Below are 26249 nucleotides of genomic sequence, written 5' to 3'. Positions count from 1 at the left end.
TATAAAAATAAGCCCAGAACCAGCCCACTCCACTTCTCTGAGCAAAGACAACCACTATCATGTCTTGGTCAGAGCTCTTCACTCTCTATTCTTGGTGTCTGGTTACTCTGAAGCCAATGGTTCCCTCAGCATCCACCACTGTTGTGAAGGCCTGGTCCCTCTCTCACCACCTCCTGTCCACTTTGATGACTCCAGTCCTAAAGCCCAAATGACATAAGGTCTGAGTACTGCATAAAACTGTGAGAGGTAGGCAGTCAATGTGCTTAATTATCTTCTTAGAGATTGGTTCTGCAACATAAAACCATAAAATAATGGACTTTGTGTGTGTGTGTGTGTGAGATGAAGCTCTGTCACCAGGCTGGAGTACAGTGGCATGATCTCGGCTCACTGCAACCTCCACCTTCAGGTTCAAGCAATTCTCTTGTCTTAGCCTCCAGAGTAGCTGGGACTACAGGTGCGTACCACCATGCCCAGCTAATTCTTGTATTTTGAGTAGAGATGAGGTTTCACCATGTTGGCCAGGATGGTCTCGATCTCTTGACTTCATGATCCGCCCAGCGTGGCCTCCCAAAGTGCTGGGATTACAAGTGTGAGCCACCACACCCAGCCAATAATGGACTTTCAATAAAGACTTCAATCTTTCACTTCTTTTGCCAATCAAAACATTTCACATTTTGCTTAAAGCATTGTCTATAAGGAGATTCATTTGTGTGTGTGTGTGTGTGTGTGTGTGCACCTATCACTGTTAAGTTTCCAAGCAACAACCCTTGCTATACTACACTTGCTATATAACCTAGCTCATACTAGGTGTTTGGTGAGAAAGCCAGTTACAAATATCTGGAGCAACTATACTTCCCATTAATGTCCAGCTCACATTAGCCTTTCTGACCATTTGAGCTGAAATTTCCCTCCTCTGTAGCAGCAGTAGTTGCTCCATGCTTTTCAAACTCTAATGTGCATAATAATCACCTGGGCATCTTGCTACAATGCTGGTGGCGATTTGGCAGGGCTAGGGTGGGCCTGAGATTCAGCATGTCTGAGAAGCTTCCAAGAGATGCTGACAGTTTGGGTTTGCAGATTCCACCTTCAGTAACAAGCCCACAGCTCTGTCCTTGGCACATCATCACAAAGAGATTTAGGGGGGATGCCCATGACTAGGCTGCTTTCCTAGTGAGTAGACTTTTTGAAAACATATTATTTTAATGTATTTTCCTCACTATAATCCTAAGCAGATGTTTGTGGAGTCCATGAATAAAGGGGCTAACACTGGTTGCTTATTTTAGTCATTCTATTCTCAGCAACTGATCTTAGTGACCAGGCAGTGGTTTAGCAGATGAGTTGCTCATGAGCTTGCAGGCAGTTGACGTCCCTGAGTGAGAACCTGCCTGCAGTCCCAGCTCTCTGCCCTCCCCTCAGTTGGAACAGAAGTAGATCTATTGTGAATATAAATCAAACAAATTTCTCTTCAGTTTTACATTTTGAAGCATGGGCATGGTTTACTGTCTTGATGTCCTTGATTTCAGATTCTTACCCACCTCTTCAATTAGTAAGCTTATTTCTGGCCTTTGCTTGGATTCCCAGGGTTGGGATGTTGTGCTTTGGCCCCATTTGTGATGATGTGCTTTGGCCCCATTTGTGATGATGTGCTTTGGCCTTCACCCTCTGGACTCTGACTTCCTGTCCACTTCTGATAACATAAAATTCTCAGTCAAACATGCACAAACTGCTGACCCCACTGGTGCTCTCAATATATTTTTCAAAAGAAGATATATAAGCAGCCAACAGACATATGAAAAAAATGCTCAACATCACTAATCGTCAGAGAAGTGCAAATTAAAATCACAAGAGTACCATCTTACACCAGTTAGAATGGCTATTATCAAAAAGTCAAAAAATAACAGACACCTGTGAGGTTGCAGAGAAAAGGGAATGCTTTCATACACTGCTGGCAGGAGTCTAAATTAGTTCAAACATTGTGGAAAGCAGTGTGGCAATCCCTCAAAGAGCTAAAAATAGAACTACCATTTGATCCAGCAATCCCATTTCTGGATATATACCCAAAGGAATATAAATCGTTCTATCATAAAAACAAATGTGTGTGTATGTTCACTGCAGCACCATTCACAATAGCAAAGGTATAGAATCAACCTAAATGCCCATCAATAGCAGACTGGATAAAGAAAATGTAGTACATAGATGCCATGGAATACTACACAGCCACTAAAAAGAGTAAAATCATGACTTTTGCAGCAACTGGATGGAACTGGAGGTCATTATCCTAAGTGAAATGACATAAACAGAAAGCCAAAAAACACATCTTCTCACTTCTAAGTAGGAGCTAAACAATGGGTACACATGGACATACAGAGTGGAATAACAGACACTGGAGACTCCAAAAGGTGGGAGGGTGGAAGGGGCATGAGGAATGAAATGCCACCTATTGGGTACAATGTTCACTCTTTGGGTGACAGGTACACTAAAAGCCCAGACTTCACCACTATACAATGTATCCATGTAAAACAACTGTACATGCACCCAGTTAATCTATAAAAATTAAATAAATATATATCAAGTTGACCTCATAAACCTGATCATTATCACAACTCAAGTTTTTCTTTCTTTGCCCCTGGAACAAACTCATCTAAGAGGAGCTTGGCCTGGCTGGTGAAGCCCTGCTTTAAGCTTAGCTGTGATGTATCTCATAATGGAGGTCAGTACGATTTTCCTACTCCTTCTAAGAACTGAAAATCTGCTCTCTGATTGTGGAATAAAATTATTTCTTTTTGTTCATTTCTCTCAGGGCTAAATTTTTCTTCCACTAGCTAACAGATGCATGCCTTATGGACAACATGCTACTTTCCTATTAGCAGATTAGAGAAGGCAACACAGTGATATTTTCTAGAGTATTTGGACATGCTTGTTAGATAAAACCTTCAGGCTTCCTCCCTCTTTCTCATTTGATTCCAATCTTATTTCAAAGTAGTTAGATATTATATCCTTAAATAATTGTAACTCTTTATGACTTTTCAGAAGTAAGAACTCAATTAATATTTGTGCTTTCCTTAGGATGGGGTAAGGAAACCCACACCCCTCTAGAACTCAAGTTTTCAAACCTAGCCATCACCCCATCAGGAAGAAAATCCCACAAGGTATATATCTGTGACTGCCACTCTTACGAGTAGTAGATTTCCTGGAAATACAAAACTTGATTGAGACATGCCTCTTAATTTATGTTAAAATAACAAATTCAGGTATTATAAAGTGTTTGGGACAGTCTTCTGGAATTAGCCTACATTTTAAAAATGGATTGTTATTAATTTTACTCTTGCAAAACAGGAAGTTAATTAATGAGCTGAAAGTCTATCAAAACAAAAAAAAGCCTTTACAAATCCTTTCCTTGCCTCACTAAAGGATCATTTCCTCATTGTTACTGTCACACCGATACAGTGACTATGCCATGAACTAATGATAGAAGTTATAGGGAATCATTTAGTTGCTGTTATTGCTACGATTGCTACCTTTGCTTTGATTATTGACTCTCTGCTACCTTAAAAAAAAAAAAAACCTGAAAAGTAAAGAATTCAGCCCCAGACTGAGATCTTTATTCATGACTATTACCTGTACTGCAGATAAAAGAAGTCAGACTGCTTTCACATGATGAAATCTGTCAGATTGGCGATTCAGAAAGGCAACTCTGTCCTTCTTAAATAGAATGGACTTGAGGGGAAGTCAAACCAGTCATCTCAAGTCTTTTTCAAGTGGTGTTCACTATAGATCCTACTTCTATATGTGCATGATTCTCTGTTTGACTCATCGTTACTCACCCCACACAATGCCCACTGCTCTGTTTATATAAAAGGATTCCCCAACAGGGAAATATGGCATGTGTATAAATTAAACAAAAGAAGTAGAACTGATTCAAACAGCCTACTTATGAATCATAAAGATGAGAAAATAGTTTGACATACTTTGTTCAGATAATTTTAAAACAGATGCTTAAGGTTTTTAAAAATTTTAAATCTGAAATGTTGGCATGGGGTTAAAAATCGTTCAGCTTCACATCAGATTTCTAAGAACCTAGAATCCAGGGAATTCCTATCCCCAGGGAGTTCTCAGGGAAGGCTAATGCAATGCTCTGTTCTTCTAGCAGAGTGCACCATATCCCTATTTTTAACAAGGATAGGCCTGGATGTCATATCTTTGTTTTAAATCCAATTTTAAATCCAATTTTCAGAATATTAAATCAGTGACAGTGTAACCCAGGACAAGCTTTTAATTTAAAAGCAAATCTAGCTCTGGCAACCATTTTTCTCATTGACATAATGGATAGTTCTTTCAAGCCTGCGAAGCGTTGTTCTTATTTGTTAATCACAGCACTCCAGCTGTGCATACCTCACCACATGAAATCTAGATGGCAATTTTGGCTTCTCCAGTCTATATGGTATATATCTTAGAATCAGTGACATGGAAGACTTTTGACATCATTTCGAATACGTAGATATGTGTTTTTAATGAAAATTGTTTTATTTGATTATAGCTAAAATTTGGAAATGACGTAAGGTTAATTGCATTATGTAAATACACTTAAGACTCTCTATGTATGAATCATGCCAGTTCCTGGGAGTTTAGACACTAATATTATCAACCCTGGAAAGTCCCTCGTATATCCCCTTGGACTTACATAGAGAAAGCCTACAACAGTGGCCTTAGGACACCTGTAGACATTCTAGTGCATATACCCTAGGTACTAGGCAAGTGAAAAGAATGTATAATAAGAGCAGAATCAAAACTTTAGACCTGGAAAGAACCTAGGATATTATTTTTAACCAATCACATCATACAGATAGAAAATTAAGACCCAGAAGGAGGAAACCAAAAGAAGACCTAGTCTGTGAGGCTCCAGGAGCTGGGCCGTGTGTGTCATCTGCACCCACAATGGCACATGACCCAGAGCAGTCAGATAGCCTGCCTGGAATCTGCTGCTATTGGAGACCAAATCATTTCTTCTGATACCCCACATTTAGTCCAATTCCCAAAAGGACAGATGCCTCTTTAAATAAGCTTTATCACTGACATTCTAACTATGACCCTCTCCGTCTATTTTAGGGTTAAAAAAGACCTAATGGTGTCACTCAGACCACCTCAGGGATTTCTGGACTGATTCATTTTCCTTTTAATCTTTCTCTAGTTTCTCCTACAATCAGCAATCTGTATCAGTTCTATGCATATACTAGATGTAGAATTGATGTTTCATGATGATAAGAATTACAGTGATGATGGTGGTGGTGGTAGTAACTGGAGGCTGCAAACGTTTTGAGTAGACTGAAGCATAAAAAGTACCAAAAATTCTTCCATATATAAGTATATTTTCAGATAGTCAAGTATAGGTAAGAATTCAATGAAAAATACCTATCAGATAGCTTCTCCACCCTGACTATTCTATCAGCAAAACCAGGAATACAAAGCTGGGCTTCTAGCTGCATTTTTCTCAGACTGTAACTAGCGATTCACAAAATTTACCCCTATTTTCCCAACACTACTAATCTAAAAAAAGAGCTGGGGTGATTTTTCCTATCCTTCCCAGATGACATTGCACCTTTTCTGATTCACCGCACCATTAGAATCTCAGAGAAGCCACTAAGTAGTAAGTTTAGCTACACCTTCATCAAGAAGAAAGAATAGTGCCTGGGTTCTATTCACAGATCAGTAGATATTCACTGACTATGTATTCTTTTACCTTAAGTTCCACAACCACTAGACTAACTTCATGAGAACTTGCCATGGTCTTCCTTCCTGACCAGCCATGCTGTCACTTACCAAGGACACCATCATGTTGTTGGGATGAGGTCACTTGTTATGGTGGTCAGAATCATGCAATGCCATTTAAGAGAATATTTCTTATAGAGTATTATTAAATATAATTTTCCCTAAATTCCAACAACAATTACACATTACAAGATCACACGTGATAAAACATTCCCTCCTGACTAGCACCATACTGAGCCTTTTACGTGAAAATGCATAAGGATAATAAATCCAACTCTAATCTCTGGTCTTGCTTCCATAGGTCCAGTTAGTTGTTCCATACAAATTTCTAAAGTAAGTAAAGAAATGTACTAATCAGATTAGCCAGTAAGTCCATGTGAAGGAGAATCAGTACATTATTTGTTAGACAGTGATTGGTGTTACTTAAATTCATAGGTGGACTATATCATTCAAACTGTAACATATAAAATATATTTACTAGCAAGTTGTGTGCTTGTATATTCAATCATGAAGAAACATTTTGTAAGAGATTGAGCAAAGACTTTCAAAGCTATTGCTCCAAGGATTTGTGGACATTGTTCAAAACTGATAGTATACATGTATACAGATGCTACACATTCAATTGTTCTGTTAAGTTAGTCTGTTGGGGAGTAATAAGTATAAAAATATTTACCTTTGTGAAGTAAACACTTCATAGTTCAAGTGAATGGAAAAAATTTACAATCTTTGCACTAGTTATTGCAAAGACATCACAGAGATATACCCACCACAGAGATTTATACATAAATTATTCCAATTCATACAGAAACCCAGGTAAATGCACAAGGAGCTGTCTGCTTGTGTGTGGATTTATACCTGTCAGCTAACTCAGAGATCTTGATGCCAAAGCCAGCACTCAGGGGTGGCATATGGATTTGTGATGCTCCAGGGAAGATACTGAGTCTATAAACCAATGAATAGATTTTAAAGTGGCACAATTACAGTGTTGCACGAAAATGCATTCTACTTCTTTCATCCACAAAAAAGCAAAGGTTAGTCTAATATGTTTGGAGCAGCATGTTATGATGGAGATTATCACAAAATCTCAGAGCTGGAAGATGATCTTCTGGTACAACCCTCTGTATGAAAGTTAGTCTCTCTACCACATCTCTACCTAATTTTCCTGACTATGCTTCAACACTCCAGTGATGGGAAACTCACTGCTTCTAAGGAAGCCCAGTTGATCTGCAGATATCTTCGACTACTAAAAAAATTCTTCCTTCCATCAATTCAAAATCTCTTCCTATAGGTCCCACCTATTTTGTCCCAGGGGGCCTACACAAAAGTCCAATGCCTCTTCCAGGTTACAACAGTTCAGCACTTACTATGGAGCTCTCAAGTTTTCGGGCTTCTCTTCTACCTCATCATCCTCAGTACCATCAGCCATTTTCCATGTTGCTTTCACCCCTCCCATATCAGTATTGAGTTCTAGCTTAAAATCTGTCCAGAAATATATGACCCAAGGAGGAAAACAATTAAAATTCTCTCTCTCAATTTCCACATCTGCAAAATAGAAGTGCTACCTGCAAGATCATTCAAAGGGTCAAATAAGAAATAGAACATAGAAGCTCTCTGGACAGTTAAATGTGACTAATAAACATAAGGAATATATTTCTATGGATCAGAAGAACTAACTTTCAATAAGGTAAAAACCACTGTATCCTAAGAAAATAACTCTTCAAATAGTAACACCAAAGAAAGTTTTGCCAATAATTTACTTTAATATAAATACAATTAAAACTTTCAACCAACTTGTTTTTCTGAAAAATGACTCTCCCATTATCATGGTTCTATTTATATGTCCCAATGACATCCAAACTCAAAGCCTGTGAAGCCAATAGATTTCCATGAATGACAGAGACATGACTGAGTCAGAGATGAATAATGACATAGCCTCTGAAGCTTTCAACTTTCTGCCATTCCTTTGAATAAAAGTGTTTTAATACTTTCGTTAACAGTCCTCACCCCCTATAATCCTTCATGACTCCTTCATGCCTTCAAAATACAATCTAAATTCCTTTCATTATCTGGCCCAACTAGTTCTTCATCTCATCTCTAGCTACTCTCCCTCCCTCACTCCATATGTAGAGCATGCACTTAACCTGCCTTATTCTTTCTTGCCTCTCTGCCTTTACACATTGCATCCAGGGCTCTAAAGTCAATGTCCCACTTTACTCAGAAAGCAGATTTTTCTCATCCCTCAAACCTTTGCTCAGATATCCCCTCTTCCAGAGAGTCTTACCTGAACCATCAAGGCAGTTTGCGTTTCCTGTTTCTATCGTGCTTATTTTCTTCTATTGAGATGGTCTAGTGACTTTTCTGTCTTCCCTATTAGAGAGTAGATTCCTTGAAATATATATATGTTATTCATCATGGAATAATTAGTAACAAGCACAGTGCCTTGCACATAGCAGGTGCTCAGTGAGTGTTGAATGACTAATTAATTTATATGTATAGAGAGGAAACACATATATGCAGAAAATAACCATTTGATAAACTCAGCAAATGGCACCAATCTTGCCTAATCTATATCAGAATTCAGGACTAACTCAGAATTGAAAACCACCTTTTCTAATAGTCAAAGGTGTAACCTATATCCTCCTTAGTTTTTCTACCCATTCCTTATCTCTAGAACCTCTTTATCTTTTGTAATTAACTTTTCACATATTCACATACATTATGCCATGTAATCATTAAAACTACTAGGAGATCATGTTCCTTAGCTGGGATTTAATAAAACAACCTCAGTATGTCCAAATGGTATAGTAAGTTAGGCAATGAACTGGGAGTTCAAAGAGCTAAGCTCAAGTCTCTGTTTTACTGTTTAACTACCGGTGTGTTATTGGAAAGATCCCCTAATCCATCTAAACTGCAGCTCCCTTTCCCACTTTGCCATCCACAGTGAAGGTAAATTGTTATTTTTATACATTGTTGTCATTATTATCCAAGTTGGCACTTGGAGGTAGCCAGTTCAGCCAGAAAAATCACAGACTGTATGGTAAAACGGGCCCCGTTTTTAATCCTAACTACACTACATAATAGTTAGGTGACCCTATTAAGAGGTTAAGCCGCTTACTTAACCTCTCTGAGACAGTTGTCTCACATATACAGATACTAATAATTTCCTTTTAGGTTATTTTAAAATGTAGATGACATAAAAAGTAGAAAAAAACATTTGTATATTTTTAAAGTGCCAATAAAATTGTTACTATTTTTGTTTGGCCAGTTTTAAGAATGGCATGTTTATCCAAGTGTTTTGCATGCATCATTATAAGAATATTTAATAGATGTGACTTTAAAAACTTACTGATAACTGTACCTTAGCTTATAAAAGGCTCTGAGAAGTCCTGCTGTAGAGAGATCTGTTTAACTTTGTCTAATCTGTCATTTTCCCGACTTATTTGAACATGGGACACAATCAGTGCCTTCTGGAATAGCAAGCATGACAAGAGCAGAAAAAACTGCATTTTCCTCACATTTTTCCCAGATGACTCTCATGATGGATACTCAAAAACAAAACCCAAGAGAGTAAGAATAGTGAAAATGCTCCCCACTCTACCATCCACTGACTTATTATTTATAATGTGCATATTTTCTAGAAAACAATTAACTATGTACATACATACATAGGAGAAATTCAGGTAGAGTTTTAAGAGTAAACTTCATAATTTCTGAAGGAAAAAGACATTTGGAGGCAATTGATCAAAAGCATGAGGACTGAAAACTGTTCTCTTAGGGAATTTGTGATTCCCACTGGCTAAACTGCACTCTTAGTAATTTCTGGAATCATATGAGAAAAATAAGAAAGGAATGTACTTTCGCATTCATTCACAGGCACAGTTCCTTTAAAGTCATAATTGCTCTTTTCACATGGTAGCAAAAATTCACTTTATTATTTCAAATAGCTCTTTCCCAAGCTCACCTCCTGCGACTTTAAAAGCTGCCATTAATTTCCCATTAGTAAACTTTAATTAAAATGAATATGTATCATTGCTTTTAGCAGTTGCATTGTAACACATGTATAAATACATGCAAATCTTACCCACAATGTTTCAATGGCTATTTCTAAACAAGCAAATGCTTTGATGTTATTTCAAAAGACTGTATTTAGAGAAAGCTTTTAGAATCTGGTCCTTCCCTAAAATAATTAGAATTTCATGGAAACACAAGAAGCAGTTACCAACCTAGCTAAAATCTATTTTATTGATCCCAGAAAGTAGCATGTTAAAACATGAATAATGACCTCTGTGCTTTGAACCACTCAGTACTCTGGTGTTTCTGCAATATTTGTGTATAATGTATTGAAAAGAAAAGCTAGAAGAGGCAGAGGGATGCTTCTAATTTAAGGAATCATAGTGAGTCTAATAGAAAAATCTGAGATGAGTTGCACTTCGTTGGCTTATTATCAAAGATGCGTCTACTCCCCCAAAGTTCCATATGAATGTTCAACACTCAGAGAAATAGAAACATATTAGAGCGCATCTGAGTGTTAAGTTCCACAAGCTTTCTAATCCCTTTCCAACTTCCTACATTAGGCCAAAGTTTTGTTTTTTTGAAAAATATACTTCATAAACAGAAAATGATGCTGATTAGTCTTAGATCATGCTTTCACCAGATTACTCTGGCATCCCCCAAATATTTTAATCAGAATCTGAGAATAGTTAGATTAGGTGATAATTCAAACTTATCTACTACACACATTATTCTGAAAATGTTGACAAATATTTCCAGAATATTATATCTGATAATATTTCCAACTACAATATTCCTCCTAGATGATCACGCATTATCAGTATTAACTTTAAAGCCTCTAAGGAAAATACTATAGAAATGCTTAACTAAAAGGAGCCATGTGTGACCACAGTTTCTCCAAGTCTGGGTCAGTTAGTGCATTTGTCTGACAGCCTGCGGTTTTCTTTCTGCATTCAAACCTTACCCTTCCATCCCTTCTCTCCCCGCCCCCACTCCCTACCTCTGCAATAACTTTTCTGTATGATAAGTTGGCCCAGTGGCTATGGTCTCTCTGACATGTTTTTAGGCTCATATCTTTTCCTAATTATTTCTCACACTCTGTATATTATTCCCCGAGAAAATTAAGAATCATTTTTCAATTGGGGAGATGTTTGGTTTAGAAGGTATAGTAAACACAACTATAATTAAAAGGACTTCCTCAGTTCACAGGATTTAATATCAGATTTTTCATAAAGAATCAATCTGTAAAAAAAATTACAGTTTTTCAGTTAATAGGATAGAGAAGTATTTGAATTATTTACATAAGTCTAGAAACTTGAAAGGTGGTTAAAATTAAGTGATTTCCAAATCTTGATAAAGTTTGAAAAAGTTAACAAATGGAATGTTAAGCTTAATTTACCAAATTATCAGATTAGAAATGCTAATCAGATGCATCCTAGCCAGTCAGTAATTTCAGTAATTAAATTAAGCACTTAAGTCCTTCATCATACTTGAAGAGCATCAAGCTATAAGTCTTCCCAATAGTCATCCATGGGAAATATAGCTATCATATTTAACTAGCATTTCAAAAAGTTACTTTGAGTCCAAAATATGTATGAAGGTTTCCAACATCAATTTGTCTGACTGCATATCAAATATCACTTTTCCAGAAAGTGTGTGCTTGAAAAAAAATGTTTCACAATCTGAAAGGTCACCATCTATGGCAATGTTCAGTCTGCTTCACAAAGCTCTGGTCCCAGGAAAGGTTGTGAAATCACCACACTTGCTCTTCTCAGGTGAACATATGGTTGTTCATCATAAATAAAAAGAAGTTTGTGGTTCTAGTCCACAAATCCTCTAACTTGTTTCCACAGGGGATACTTCGGCATAGTCAACAACTCATATCTTTTATCACAAAAATAGCCACAAATAAAATTGAAAAAGAGCACCAGTACCACAGAGTGCAGTCCCATATTGGTGTACTTTCTAGGAATTGTCCTCATTTCGCTTATACCACCTGTTTACTAAGTTATTTTAAAACCAAAAAAGCTCTGACATGTTAGAATCTATAGACTTCCATACAAGTAATTTTTATAGATGTAAAATATTGCTTCGAAATCTGCTAGTAGCATATAAAAGTCAAAAGAATGTATTCCTGAGCATACTATTTCATTCTGCTCCTAAGTCCATGCAGTGACTGTTCAAGTGGTGGTTTCACTCTGCCCAAGTTTAGCCTTGTATTCCAGTTTATAACTGAAGTGATCCCTGTGTAAAAAGACTTGGTAGATCAGATGACAAGTAGCAAAGTAGCCAACGAAGATGCCAAGTACAACTAAAGTTAACATGGTGCCCCACCCCTTTTCCAAAGGCTTGTAATTATATGAGAAATTAGCTATGGAGATATTGCAAGATAATCAGAAAGGGCACTCTAAAAGTAAATCTGGGCCCCATAAAGTTTACTGACTCATGCTCGGGGATATATATATATATACACAAAGTCATTTGCCTATTAGGATCTTTACTTTGAGCAAAGCATTTCTCCAGCAGTGATCATTAATATGTGGGTACTTTTGAGCAGCAGCAACTCCCATTTCACTAGAATTAGCAATTTTTTTTCCCCAGGGAACAAAAGAAACCATCCAAATGGCAACACACACCTCAAATTCAATATAATAATAAAGGAATTTTAGAAGATGTGACAGGAATCCTCTCCTACTCACTGAAACAATATCACTAAAAATGGGGAAGGGGGGAGGGGGGTTGTGGCATGCCAAGAGCGAGAAGCCAGTAAGGCAGAGTGGGAAGACAGAAGGGATGAGGTGATCGAAACCACTTTGCTGTCCTTCCCTTGCTTCTCACTTCCCTCCCACCCTAGACTGAGATTGCAAATTTTAAAAATGCAAGCCCCAGTTCAAAAGAAACCCAAAAAACTGGAAGAGTGTGACTAGGGTTACTACCAAAGCAACCCTGAAAGATTTCCGTGCAAAAGCAAAGCAGTGGGGATGTAGTAGCAGCAGCAAGCCTCCCTTTTCCCCCACCCATTACAGTACCTCCAGATTTGCCCGAGCTGCAAGATGTGGATGAGTGACTGCAGGAGCCAGATGCAGAAGGAGCAGGACGCAGACCTGTGCTTGCCACTGGCCCGGGTAGCCCCGCTGCTGTTGCTGCCGCTGTTGGCCGCGGCGATGTTGCTCTTGCTGGCGTTAGATGCTTGCCTTTGCGGCGTGGAAGGACGAGCCTCGCCTTCCCCGGCTGCAGACCCACCGCCGACCACCGTCTTGCAATCCGCTCCAGGCTGCGGGCAGCTGGAGGCAGCAGCGGCCGTGGCGCTGTCCTCGGTGCTGAAATCGTGCACAAACCAGCGGAAGCTGAACACTTGCACCGACAGCGAGCCGAGCACCACGAAGAAGAGCGTGAGCCCGAACCACCAGCGCTGGCCGCGCAGGTAGTAGTCCACGGCGAGCCAGACGTCTGTGCCCACGTCCGCGAAGTACACGGCCACGGCGGCCAGGATCCAGAGGCAGTCCCACAGTGAGTAGCGCCGCTGCTCCCTGCCCAGGCGCAGGCACAGCGCCGCCGAGCCCGCCCCGCCGCCGCCCGGGCCGGCGACGCCGCCGGAGCCGCCCGAGCCCGCGGAGCTGCCGCTCCCGGCGCAGCAGCAGCAGCAGCGCGAGCAGCCGCCGCCGTCCGGGCAGCAGCCGCCCCCGGCCGCCTCCTCGTCCTCGGCTCCCGACCCCGACGGCAAGCCTGGAGCCAATCCCTGCACCGAGCCCGAGTGGTCCGAGTTCTGCAGCGGGGTGAACGCCACGTCGCTGCTTTTCTTCATTTTCAGCCTCCCGTCTGATTTAGCGGCCATGATGCCTCCACACCGGAGGAGAGCCCTCCTTTATCTGACACCTTTCCCCGCTGTCTCCTCCTCCCGCCACCTCCTCGACTCGCCCCGGCTTCCCTCCCAGGCGGTGCGGCTCCCCCTCCTCCTGCTCCTGCGCCGGGTCGCCCGCCGTCCGCCGCCGCCCGCCGCCCGCCGGGCTGGGCGCTGGGCCGGGCTAGCGGCGCGCCTGGGGCCGGCAGGAGCGCCGCCTGGCTGCCTGCGCGGAGCCAAGCTGCTCGCGGCGCCCCGCGCGCGCCCCTGCCCGCCGCCCGCGCTCCTCGCCGTCCCGGCTTCGCTGCTGCCGCCCGAGCCGCCGCCGCCGCCAGCAGCAGAAGCAGCAGCGGCCGCCGCGGCGCTCCTCGGACCTGCACATTCCTCTCCTCCCCTCGCGCGCGCTCCCTCCTCCCGCTTCCTCTCCTCCACCAGCTGACTCCGAGGGAGAGGATGACCTCATCCCTTCTCTTCCAGCTGCCGTCGCTCCCACCCTGGCTCGGGAGGGGCGAGGGAGGAGGAGGGACCCGGAGGAGGGGCCGGGACCGAGAGGAGCGGCAGGCGGGGGTTGGGGGACTGCCCTGGCGGGTCCCAAGGGCCGGGAGGAGCGGCCAAGGGGGCCTGAGGGTGACAGTCGAAGGCCCCCACTCCCGGGATTTCGGAACGCTGGGTGGATTTGAGCGACACTGGGGGAGGGGGAGGAGCGCGCTGAGAGGAGGGGTCCCTGCGTGCAGCCCTCGCGGAGGACGGCGGAGAGTGGGCACGGACGGGTGTGGCGGCAGCAAGGGCCAGGGAGGAGCAGGCCTCTTTGTATTCCGCTCGGAGCCGCCAGCACCTGCAGAAGGGCTGGGAGCGCGGCTCTGGCCGACGATGGTGGGGAGAATGGGTGTAACTCGGGCGCCCGGGCTCTGAGGCCAGCAGCGGCAGTGGGCGTGCCCGGCCTTGCCAGAGAGTGCAGGGGAGAGAAAGGCGTACGGGGCTAGGAGCGCGGAGCCTGGTGCCGCGCCGGCAGCTGAGGGCGGGCGGGTCCGCTGGGAGCCCCGAGCCAGCGCCCTCGGTGGAGGCAGCCGGCATTCCGAGGGCTCCCGGCTTCTCCGGCGGGCGGGGGTGCCTGAGCTCAGGCAGGTGCGGAGGCGCTCCCGCCCTCCGCGGCCCAGGCCCCTGCCCGACGCCGGGGTCCCTCGCACGTTCTCGGCGGCTGGAAAGCTCTGAGCCGGGAGGAGCGGCAGCCCAGTGGGCACCGCACCGGCCCTCGAGGCGTCCTGCGGCAGGTGGGAAGGGCAGCACCCCTGGCGGCGGCGCGGGGCGCGGCCGGCAGCCGCGGGAAACCGAGTGCCACCCCACCCCCGGCCCGCGGGCGGGGAGTGGCGGAGCCCGGAGCAGGCGCCACCTCCCTTACTCCCTACTCCAAAACTAGAAATACCTTCTCTTAAAGCTATAGGGATTGCAAACTAGCTGTGTGGTCCCACAACTCCAGAAATGACTCGAAAAATTAAATCTGTGATCGGAGTGATTCAAGGAGAATATAAAATACGTTGTGGTTATAAGAGATTTTTAAAACCTCAATAAAATATAGGATCTTCATGTTTTTAATAAGGAAACTTAAGCTTTGATTTGTCTCACTTAGCTTTTGCAAATGTAAGAAATAGAGAGTGTAATTCTTAAATTATACTGTGACTCACATACTTGGGAGGTAAGTGAGGCAACACGAGTTACACTGCCACTAGGAGCACCAGTTGGATCTTCTAAATCAGGAGGCAAACCATGACACCCCCCACCCACCCCCGCTTCTCTCTGGTAGGCGCCAGGTGAGTTCGAACTAGTACACAGTGCCATTCTTAATGAGTAACATTATGAAATAGAAGTGCACGGATTTCTCTGCACGTGGAAAGAGCCGCCTCACGCATTGTGTGCTACATATCAAGGGCTGTGTCATCACCAACCTGGATAAAGTGGAATTTGCCCCACGCTCTGGATTCATTGTCTTTTATTCTCACAGACTGGTGCCCAGGACCCTCCCTTGGTTGGCCTTGACCTGACATTTTGGCAGGAGGGTGTTGAGTCATAGAGTCTCTACACGATTACATGGCATGTACAAATCCGGTATTTCTAGCGAAAGGAATAGCCAAGTGATAGCTGAGGGGCAACAGTCCCACTAAGATGCTTAGTATGCCAGGCAAGCGGGTATATTTTTAAATCCAGCTTTAAAATTGGGTCTTCTTGGAGTAGAAGAATCCTTTTTTGGAAAACACCCTGATTCTATTTCTCCGGAGTCCAAATCTAAGATTCCATCTCCAGGGTGCTACTGCTGATCTTACTCTCTGCCAAACCATTAGGGAGAGAAATGATCTCTTAGGTAACTGGGTCCTAAGGGATGGAGTGTATTCTAGGTAAAATGCAGTGTCTTAAATTGCACCAGGCATGAAAAGGCCCTGCAGAGTATCTGAGGTGCTGAAGACCTGGGGCTGACTAAAGATTCCCCTAAAACAGGATGTTTCTTATTCGACTGTATCCCCTGCACCTGGCACAGCACATGCACAGACTATTTGCTCAATAAATATTAGTTGAGTGAATGCATGAATTTATAGAAAGAACATTCCATGACAGGAAGAATGCTGCATTCTGTGCTAACGAATGTTCCCATGGAAACATAGGAATTATGAAACTTTTTATGTTAGGTTCTAAAAAGAAATAACTAGTAACGGTTTCTTTATTAATACATTTATTCAAAAGTCTCTTTAAGGTTGCTGTCTGAACCGTATCTGGAAAGTAATGGTGACGCGTAGTTAGTGGCAGGAGTTTACAAGCAGGAGGTCAGAGGATGAGCTTCACATCCAGGCTTTGCTAATTACTGGCCCCATGACCCTAGCAAATTAATACACAGGATTAATATGAGGATTAGGTGAGATCATGTATATTACGGGGCTTCGTATACAATACTGTTCTCAAGAGTCTGTAATCTCATAAGTCTAGTAATCACATTTTAGGATATAGATTTTAATATTACCTGCTCTATCATAATCATTGCACCTGTCAAGGCAGGTGGACATAATGGTTGCAAGTTCAGAGTTTGGACTTATCTTTGTGCATGTTATTTAACTTGCCTGTCCCTCATGCTCATCGTCTGTTAAATAGAGACAATAATGATCTCTAGAATTTGGTCTTATTGCCAGAAACAAATACTAATACTAATAACAAGGAGGCATGTGAACTGTTAAACGCTGTGTCCAGCACACTCCACACACAACATTCTGTTAATATATTTCCTGTTTCTTCCAGCCCCCTCATGTCTTCTGGCTTCTAGACTTTTGTGTTTAGCTCTCCAACTCTACTTAAAACTAGAGTTCCTCAAAACACAGTCCTTGGACTACCTGCATCACAATCAGTTGTTGTTTCTTACAGATTCCTGGCCTATCAGAAATGTGATCTCTCCATCAATGATTTTGTCTTCCATCCAGTCTGAGAGATTTATTCTCGTTGTATAACCCAGGGGTCCCCAATTCCTGGGCCATAAACTGGTATAGGTCAGTGGCCTGTTAGGAACTGGGCCACACAGCAGGAGGTGAGCTGTGGCAGGCAGGGTGAAATTACCACCTGAGCTCTGCCGCCTGTCAGATCGGTGGAGGCATTAGATTCTCATGGGAGTGCAACCCCTATTGTGAACTGCACATTGAAGGGATCTAGGTTGTGTCCTCCTTGTGTGAATCTAACAAATGCCTGATGATCTGAGGTGGAACAGTTTCATCCCAAAACCATCCCCCCAACAACCCCAATGGAAAAATTGTCTTCCACAAAACCGGTCCCTACTTCCAAAAGGGTTGGAGACAGCTGGTATAACCTAAACCTTAGCGTTACTCAACAGCTTCATAATCTCCACTTTACATACCTCACACTCTGATTAACCCCTCCTAACTCATGAGCTCACTATCTCCTGTACCCCTGGACCTGTTTTCTACCTCATTTTCATGTCCCTTAACCCCTTCATGCCCCCCCCTTTCTTCTTACACGATGTAAATTCCATGCTCATTCATGATAGGCACCTCTCACACACTTCCTCATCTCTGTTGTCCCTCTTACTCAACAAAACACCAGCCCTGGTTAAACTCTGTTCTCCACCTACATCAGGCCTGACCCTGTGTAACTGGCTGTAGCTGGAGAAGGGGCGTGGCCCTGCACACTGCACTTCTTTCTATCCTGGACCTTTACCCGGAAATGGACCCAAAGGCTGCTCCACAGTCACACCTCATCTTCCCAGTCCATTTGCATTCCTGCTCTTTTAAATTATGTCTTTTTATATTTTCCTTTCTCAAGCTTTAAACACCTCCTTCCCCATTCTTACTCTCCCCTGATGACTCTGCTTCCTATTTCACTGAGAAAGATGAAGCGACCAGAGCAGAACCCACACAAGCGTTCAGCACCTTCTCTGCCCACCTGCCAGCATGTGTACCACTCAGCCTCCTGCTCTACAAGGCCAACTCCCTTGCTGTTCACCAGCCCCCACCCCTCATGCTGCTCAAGAGCTCAATTCCACACTCATTGCCTCAATTATCAATGTTCCCTCTCTCCTGTACATCAGTGTACAAACACACTCCTATGTATCCACTAGTTAAAAAACAAAGCAAAACAAAACTTTTTATTCCAATTCCCTTTCTAGTCACCACTGCATTTCCCTGAAACCTTTTGCAACAAAGCTCTCTAAAGTTGCCTAAACTTGCTTTCTTCAATTCCTGTTCTTCGATCCTCTCTTGAACACATTCAAATAAACCAACAATTGCTCTGCTGGAACTGTTCTTACCAAGTCGCTGGCAGCCTATTGCCACCTTACTGAACATTTCAGTCTCACCTTCCTTGACCCCCTAGTGGCATTTGACATGGTAGAACCTTCTCTTCTCAGTGAAATCTGCTCTTCCCTTGGCTTTCACTATATCACACACTCTGGGGTTTTCCCCTGTTTTGAAGCCTGCTTCTTTGCTAATTCTGGGTCCCTTGCTAATTTCTTCTCATTTCTCCTACCTTTAAGCTGGTTCAGTCTTCATATCTTTCTCTACGTGTATTAGTCCATTCTCACACTGCTATAAGGACATACCTGAGACTGGGTAACTTATAAAGGAAAGATGTTTAATTGACTCACAGTACTGCAGGGCTAGGGGGACCTCAGAAAACTTACAATCATGACAGAAGGAGAAGCAAACATGTCCTTCTTCACATGGCGGCAGCAAGGAGAAGTGCTGAGTTAAGCAGGGGAAAAGCCTTTTTTAAAACCATCAGATCTCATGGGAACTCACTCACTATCACAAAAACAGCATGGAGGTAACTGCCCCTGTGATTCAGTTACCTCCCACCAGGTCCCTCTGATGACACATGGGGATTATGGGAACTACAATTCAAGATGAGATTTGGGTGGGGACACAGCCAAACCATATTACTACCTCTTCTCACTCTCTTGATACTTTCATAAAATGTCATGTTTAAAATTACACCTATATGCTGGTGACTCCTGTATTTATTTCCCCAGGCTGGAAACCCCCTGGATCCCAGAATACACCCAACTGCTTTCTCAACATCTCTACTTGGATGCCTCTAGGCATCTCAAATTTAAAACATCCAAAACTGAACTCCAGATCTTCCCCTTCAAAATCTGCTGCTTCTTCCTCATTTCCTTTAATGACAGTTTTGTTCTTTAAGTTTCTCAAGCCAAAATAGGGTCGTCATCCTTGACTATATCTTTCTCTTAGACCCCTTGTCTCATCTGCCAGAAAATACTTTTGGTTCTACCTTCAAATTACATTTTTGAAGCCAGGTGTGGTGGCTCACACCTATGATCCTAGAACTTTGGGAGGTCAAGGCAGGAGGATTGCCTGAGGCCAGGAGTTTAAGACTAGCCTAGGCAACATACTGAGGCCCAGTCAGATGTTAGCAGTAATGCATATTCTGGTGTGGCTTTTGTGTTGGCGTCTACTAGGATAAGTTCAGAGTTCAGTGGGAAGTGTGTAGGCTCTCTGCAGAATGCAGAAGTTATCCTGTTCCCCCATGTTTGTCAGCACAAAGTGAGGTGGAATCTTGGATTGGAAATCAGAATTATAAGGCCCTAGGTAGGCAGGTAACAGAGCAAGACCGCCTTGAAGGTGGCCTAGAGGTAGGAATTAGGTATCTGAATGAAGGGAGGAGAGTACCCCACTCACAATAAGGATAGCCAAAGGAGGATATGAAGTGAAGGTGTAAAGAAAATGAAACAAGACTTATGGCTACTTGGAGAAAAACATTCCAGGAATAAAGAACAGCACATGCAACCACCCTGGGGCAGTAGCTTTCCTGGTGTGTTTGAGAACTAGTAAGGAGAACAGTGTAGCTGGAGTGGATGAAAAGAGTAGCTGAGGAGTCAGAAATAGGGTTAGAGAAAAACCGATTGTCTGGGGGTCAGATTATGTAGGACCTTGTATGCTAATACAAAAACTCTCCTTTTCATGTGTGCAAGATGACAAGATATTGGACAACTATAAGCCAGGGCTGGCTTCTTGGTTGTGCAACCAGAGCGGGTACACAGGGCTCCATGCTCAGAATGTCCTCATGCTTCAGTGCTCTCATGTCTCCAACATTTTATCTTTGAATGTGTGTTTTGTAAGTGAAGTGCAATGGGATGACAGAGCATGTGCCAGGGACCTGGCGCCTCAGCTCACATATGCTCCTGGCTCCCTGTCTTCCTAGGATGGACTCCAGATGCTTACTAACTACCTCCTGGAGTAGCCTGCCTGGCTACTCCCTCTGTGCTATTGCCCACCACCCCAATGGGGGCTTGGGCATAGAAGTGTGGGGTGTCAGAGTCAAGAATGTGCCCCATGACATTTCAGGATGAGAAAGGGTGACTCTCTCCTCCCTGGGCTGGCAGCACCAGGTGCATTCAGCCAAAGACTAAGTTGGGGCCTGTCGCCCACCTGGGATCCAGGTGCTGATCATGTCCAGGTAAAGACCACACTCTCTTAGAAATTGCTTAGCCACTGTGGGTTGGGGTGGAGGTCAATGGGAAGGGGGATTTATTTCCCTGCCCCTGGCTGGGGTCCTGCATTTTAGTTTGCACTGGGCCCCACAAGTTATGTAGCCAGCTCTGAGGAGCAGTCAGTGAGTAGTTGAATAGTGTGATCTGGCATGCTTTTTAAAAGGATCACTGACTGCTCTGTTGAGGGTAGGAAAGCAAGGGTGAAAACAGAAAGACCAGTAAGGAGACAAGAATCTAGCTGAGAGAATTGTGTGTCAAATCAGGGGGATCAGGGAGGATGGTAGGAAATAGTCAAAAATATTTATTTATTTTTAAGATGGAGTCTTAGCTATCATTCAAGCTAGAGTGCAGTGGCATGATCATAGTTCTTTGCAGCCTCAACCTCCTGGGCTCATGTGATTCTCCCACTTCAGCTTCCCAAGTAGATGGTACTACAAGTGTGTGCTACCACACCCAGCTATTTTTGTTTTTTAATTTTTTGTAGAGATGAGGTCTCAATATGTTGCCCAGGCTGCAAAATCCATTTTTGTAACTAACTTTCCAGATATCCATTTAATAAAGGGAATAACACATGGCTCTGTAATGTAATGTAAAACTATGAGATTAAAAGCTTACAACCAAGAGGAAATAAAATTATGTTATGCCCTATGTTTTTCAAATACATTGCCTTACTAAAACCTCATTACACATTTGTGAAATAAACCCAGACAGATCTACTACTACTATTTAAAAAAAGAGAGAGAGAGAGTCAAATAAGACTTTGAGAGTTTGAAAGACTGCCCAATACCACAATTCCTATGGGATAAGTTAAGAGGATGTAATGTTTTTCTCCCAAAACTACAGAGACTCTTGAAGCATTTAAAATAAAAGAGTGGCATGCCTGGTTTTGTGTTTTGAAATATGCATTCTGGTAGCAGAGTGGAGAATTAAAGGGCGACTTTGTATAAAACCTTTCTGATTTATGATAGTCCACTAATCTCTCATGTATACTCCACGCCCAGAGCCTAACACAGTGTCTGGCATATTAACAGACATTTAATAAATATTCTAGAAAAAGCTTTCCCAGACAAATACTCTGCAGCTCTTCTGAGGATTGTTAGAACTATAATTGTTGCTTTTGAAATGCTAAAGCTTGAACAGCATAGAGACTGCTGAAATGCTGCTCAAAAAATCAGCAAAAATGACTGTTCAGAAAAAGTGAGGGCAATGTTAAAAGACTAAAGTTTAAAAGTTAGTTGAAGAAGGAGCAGGTTAGTGCTAAGAGATACAAGTACCAACAATTGTCATTAGAGGAATTGAGGGGGTTGAGTTGTCCCAAAATTTTAATTTCCATATTGGCATAGCAATATCAACTAAGTAAAGGAAAAAACCACCAAGAATGTAGGTTAGGGTCCAAAATGAAGTATCTCAAATGCTGGGAACACAGGTTTAGATTTGATGTCAATTGAAAGATTGAACACAGGTTTAGATTTGATGTCAATTGAAAGATTGAACACAGGTTTAGATTTGATGTCAATCAAAAGATTGACATCATTTTCCGATAGGAACAAATGATAAATGGTGATTAAATCCCCAAGACAGCCAATAAAACCTGTTTAACCCTGACAGCGCTGAAACGTAAATTTGCAATAGAAAAGCAGAAAACATATCATTTCCATACTGACACTTATTATTAAAAAATTAAGATTTATCAAGAGAGTTTTATTTCTATTAGAAGCTGGTACTTGAGAGAAAAGTAAGATAATGGAAAAGTAAATGAGCCCTTCAGAAGAAGGAACTTAATTCTTCCCACCAAGCCCCTCTTATTGTGGCCTGCGCTTAGCAACTTGCTGCCAAAGAATAAAGTGTGGGAAGAGGAAGAATAACTTTCTTTGGAGAATATTGCAAACATTCCCTTAGCGGGGTGATCAAGATCAACATCAAAAGGGATGGCCACTGTCAACATGGAATGAGGACACTTCATTTCTGTGGTTTTCTTCCCCAAAACTTATGACCCCAGTCTAAACGTAAGGAAAACAAAAGAGAAACATAAATTGAGAGACATCCTGCAAAACACCTGACCAGTATTTCTTAAGGCTGTCAAGGTCACTGAACACAAGGAAAATCTGAAAAACTGTCACTGCCAAGAGGAGCCAAAGGAGATGTGATGATTGAATGTCATGTGGTGTCCTGGATGGGATCCTGGAGCTGACATTAGTGAATGAAGCAGTGCAATGTGAATGAAGCCTATGAGGTAGTTAAAAGTATTGTACCAATGTGGATTTCTAAGTTGTGACAAATGTGCCATAGTAATGTGAGATGTCATGAATGGGGAAACTCAATGAGAGGTATATGGGGACTTAGTACCATCTTTGTTAGTTTTCTGTAAATCTAAAACTACTCTAAAATTTGTCGTTTTTAAAAATTGGAAAAACTGGTACTTGGAAATGATTAATAAAATCAATAAAGTTAAAAGCAAGAAAAAGAGAAAACAAAAATTATCAATATCAAGTGTGAAAGAGAGGCTGTCACTTCAAATTCCACTAGAATTTAAAAGGTAATATGTCATAGAATGACCATAGGGCTCAGCAATTGCAGCCTCGGGCATTTATCTTGGAGAAATGAAAATTTACATTTTCACGAAAAGGAATGTTCATGGCAGTTTTATTCGTAATCATACTAAAAAAAAAAAAAAAACACACACAGAACAATCCAGACACCTTTCAGTGGGTGAATGGTTAAGCAAACTGCAGTACATTCACACTGTGAAATACTACTCAGCAGTTCAAAGTTACATACTGTGGGCCGGGTGTGGTTTTTACACCTGTAATCCCAACACTTTGGGAGGCTGACATGGGCAGATCACAAGGTCAGGAGATCAAGACCATTCTGGCCAACATGGTGAAACCCCATCTCTACCAAAAATACAAAAATTAGCTGGGCGTGGTGGCACGTGCCTGTAATCCCAGCTACTCAGGAGGCTGAGGAAGGAGAATCACTTGAACAGGGAGTCGGAGGTTGCTTTGAGCCGAGATTGCGCCACTGCACTCCAGCCTAGTGACAGAGCAAGACTCTGTCTAAAAAAAAAAAAAAAAAAAAAGTTATATACTGTGGTATAACCTTAGAGAATATTCTTCAAGTGATAAAAATACAGAAACGACGAAGAAATTAGTGCTTACCAGGAGTTAAGGATGGAGGAGATGGCTACAAAAAGATCCTGTCATGGTGAGAATGTTCTGCCTCTGGACTGGTGGGGAAGACACGAGCCTACACATGTGATAAGTTGCATAGAGCTGAAAGTACACACGTGTATGATAGGGACATATTATAAGCAACTTTACACCAATAAATTCATCAACTTTTAGGAAAAAACACCTAGGAGGGTTTTGCAAATATATTGAAGGAGACCTTCCCACTTCTTTTTTAAAAATTTCAATAATACATTTTATTTGAGCCCGTATGTCAAAAATATTGCTATGTTAAGGATATAATCCACATAAAAATTACTGAGATATTTTACTTTTTATTAAGCAAGTTATTGTAATCTGATGTGTATGTGACTTTTACAGCACCTCTTAATCCATGCCATGCATTTCAAATGCTCAGTAGCCATGTGTGGCTGGTGGCTACCATAATGGACAGCACAATCCTGCCCAAATTAATAAAAAAAAAATATGGTGCCTTCTCTCTATAATGGTGGAACACATATTATTTTATTTTGAAAATGTACGGATAGGCCAATGGGATTGCTTTTTCCAATTTCAATTATTGTGGTTTGCAGGTAAGAGTTACAAGCATCCCTTTCTAGTCTTCTGAGTTCCAAATCAATTGAGAACCAGACACAAGTTTCACACATCTGTAGGTCAAAATATCAGCTTCAATTTTTTTTTTAAGGTGCATTGGGTAGTGTGGCTTCCATCCATCTGCACTAAACTTCCTAATCTTGGTCCCTGGCTCTGGCTTTGCACAACTTGTCTGCATGGGGATGTGTAGAGAAGACTGAACTCTTACCCAAGGGTGTTTCCCTTAGATAAGGGGCTGGAGGAGACAGAACCAGGAAGAGGCTTTTTCCATTGTCACTAATCAGAAAAACACATTTTCCTCTCTTTCTGGAAGGAGGAAATTTGAAAAAAAGTCTTTCTGACATTCATTCACCTGGGGGACAGAGTGGACAGCCTCCTGTTCTCAGGGGCATTAAAAGCTGATGGTTCAGGTTCTTTCTTCTGATTTTACTTCAAAATTTATGGTTTTCCTTTTTGTTGATGCAGATATATCACTAGTATTTTTAACTTTAGGGCTTTGGGGATGTAAAGGGCTAAGAAATAAAATGCACATGAGATGGGGAGAGGGAGTAAGACAAGAATGAGGAAAGATTTCTGTGAGAGATCAGTGGGAATTCAGAAGAGGGCTAGAAGGAGGAATGGAAAGAACACGATGTGTTTTAATAAAGAGATGAACTTGCAGAAATGACCAAATGAGGCAAATAGAGGGAATGGGCATAGCATGGCACAACCAGCCCAGGACTAGATATCATGGAACCACAGACAAGGGCATCCCCTCTTGCTCCTGGGTGCTCCTCTTCCAGACGCAGGAATGGCACAAGGCAGGGCTTTTCTGCACACTGGATTCCATTATTCCAGGTGTTCACATATGCCTGGGAGGGCAGAATAAAGGATGTATTGGGAGAAGACACTGGATCAGGAATATACTCACTCACAGGTGGCCAGGTGACTGACCCCCCAGCTCAGGTTTGCTGGCAGTGGAGAGTGGCTAAGGATGGGCAGCCTGGTGGGAAGGGCATGCAGTGTGCACCATGTGCCTTCTTTGGACAGGGGCCACCTTTCAAGCCACCTTTAGAGACACTTTTTTTCCATTGTAGTGGCTTAAAGAGTGTCTCCCCAAATTCATGTCCACTTGGAAGGTTAGAATGTGACCTTATTTAGGCCGGGCACAGTGAGTGACTCACGTCTGTAATCCCAGCACTTTGGGAGGCCAAGGCAGGTAGATCATCTGAAGTCAGGAGTTCGAGACCTGCCTGGCCAACATGGTGAAACCCTGTCTCTACTAAAACTACAAAAATTAGCCAGGTGTGGTGGTGCATGCCTGTAATCCCAGCTACTCAGGAGGCTAAGGCAGGAAAATCACTTAAACCAAAGAGGCAGAGGTTGCTGTGAGCCATGATCACACCACTGCACTCCAACCTGGGCAACAGAGCGAGATTCCACCTCAAAAAACGACAACAACAAAAAGTAAACTTATTCGGAAACAGAGTCTTTGCAGATATAATTAAGGAAAAGATTGAGATAAAATCATCCTGGTATTAATAGGGTAGGACCTAAAAAATCTAATGACAGTGTCCTTATAAGAGACAGAAAAGGGCACACAGATACACAGGGGAGGAAATGATGTGAAATAAAGGCAGCAGTAGGAGGGATGTCACCACAAGCCAAGGAATGCCAGGCACTACCAGAAACTGGAAGAGGCAAGGAAGGTTCTTTCCCCACACTTGGCATCAAGGAATTCTACAAAGGGTAAAGGTAAAGGCATTATGGTTTACAACAAAGAGATCCAGGTTGCCCTCTGCCAGTTCTATTTAATAAAGAAGGAGATATAGAAAGATGAAAGGCTAAATTGTGCCTAGTGATAAGGAACAGAGGG

The 26249-nt window shown here is 42.5% G+C and overlaps 1 protein-coding gene across 2 annotated transcripts in view; it reads right to left on the bottom strand.

Annotated features, from left to right (window-relative positions):
• Positions 1–13788, bottom strand: part of XKR4 (XK related 4) — a 430426-nt gene extending 416638 nt beyond the window's left edge. Inside the window, exon 1 of one of the 2 annotated variants that reach the window (XR_008536571.2) lies at positions 12807–13788. Coding sequence is in view for 1 of the 2 variants with exons in the window: in NM_001033036.1 (NP_001028208.1) it covers positions 12807–13612 (806 nt within the window). In the remaining variant the exon portion in view is untranslated. 2 annotated transcript variants of the gene reach the window in all.
• Positions 13789–26249: the final 12461 nt, after the last annotated feature.

The sequence above is a fragment of the Pan troglodytes genome, chromosome 7, assembly GCF_028858775.2.
Source record: "Pan troglodytes isolate AG18354 chromosome 7, NHGRI_mPanTro3-v2.0_pri, whole genome shotgun sequence".
In the NCBI taxonomy this organism is placed as follows: domain Eukaryota; kingdom Metazoa; phylum Chordata; class Mammalia; order Primates; family Hominidae; genus Pan; species Pan troglodytes.
The sequence above is the reverse complement of the archived record's forward strand: the minus strand, read 5'-3'. Positions and strand labels throughout refer to the sequence as shown.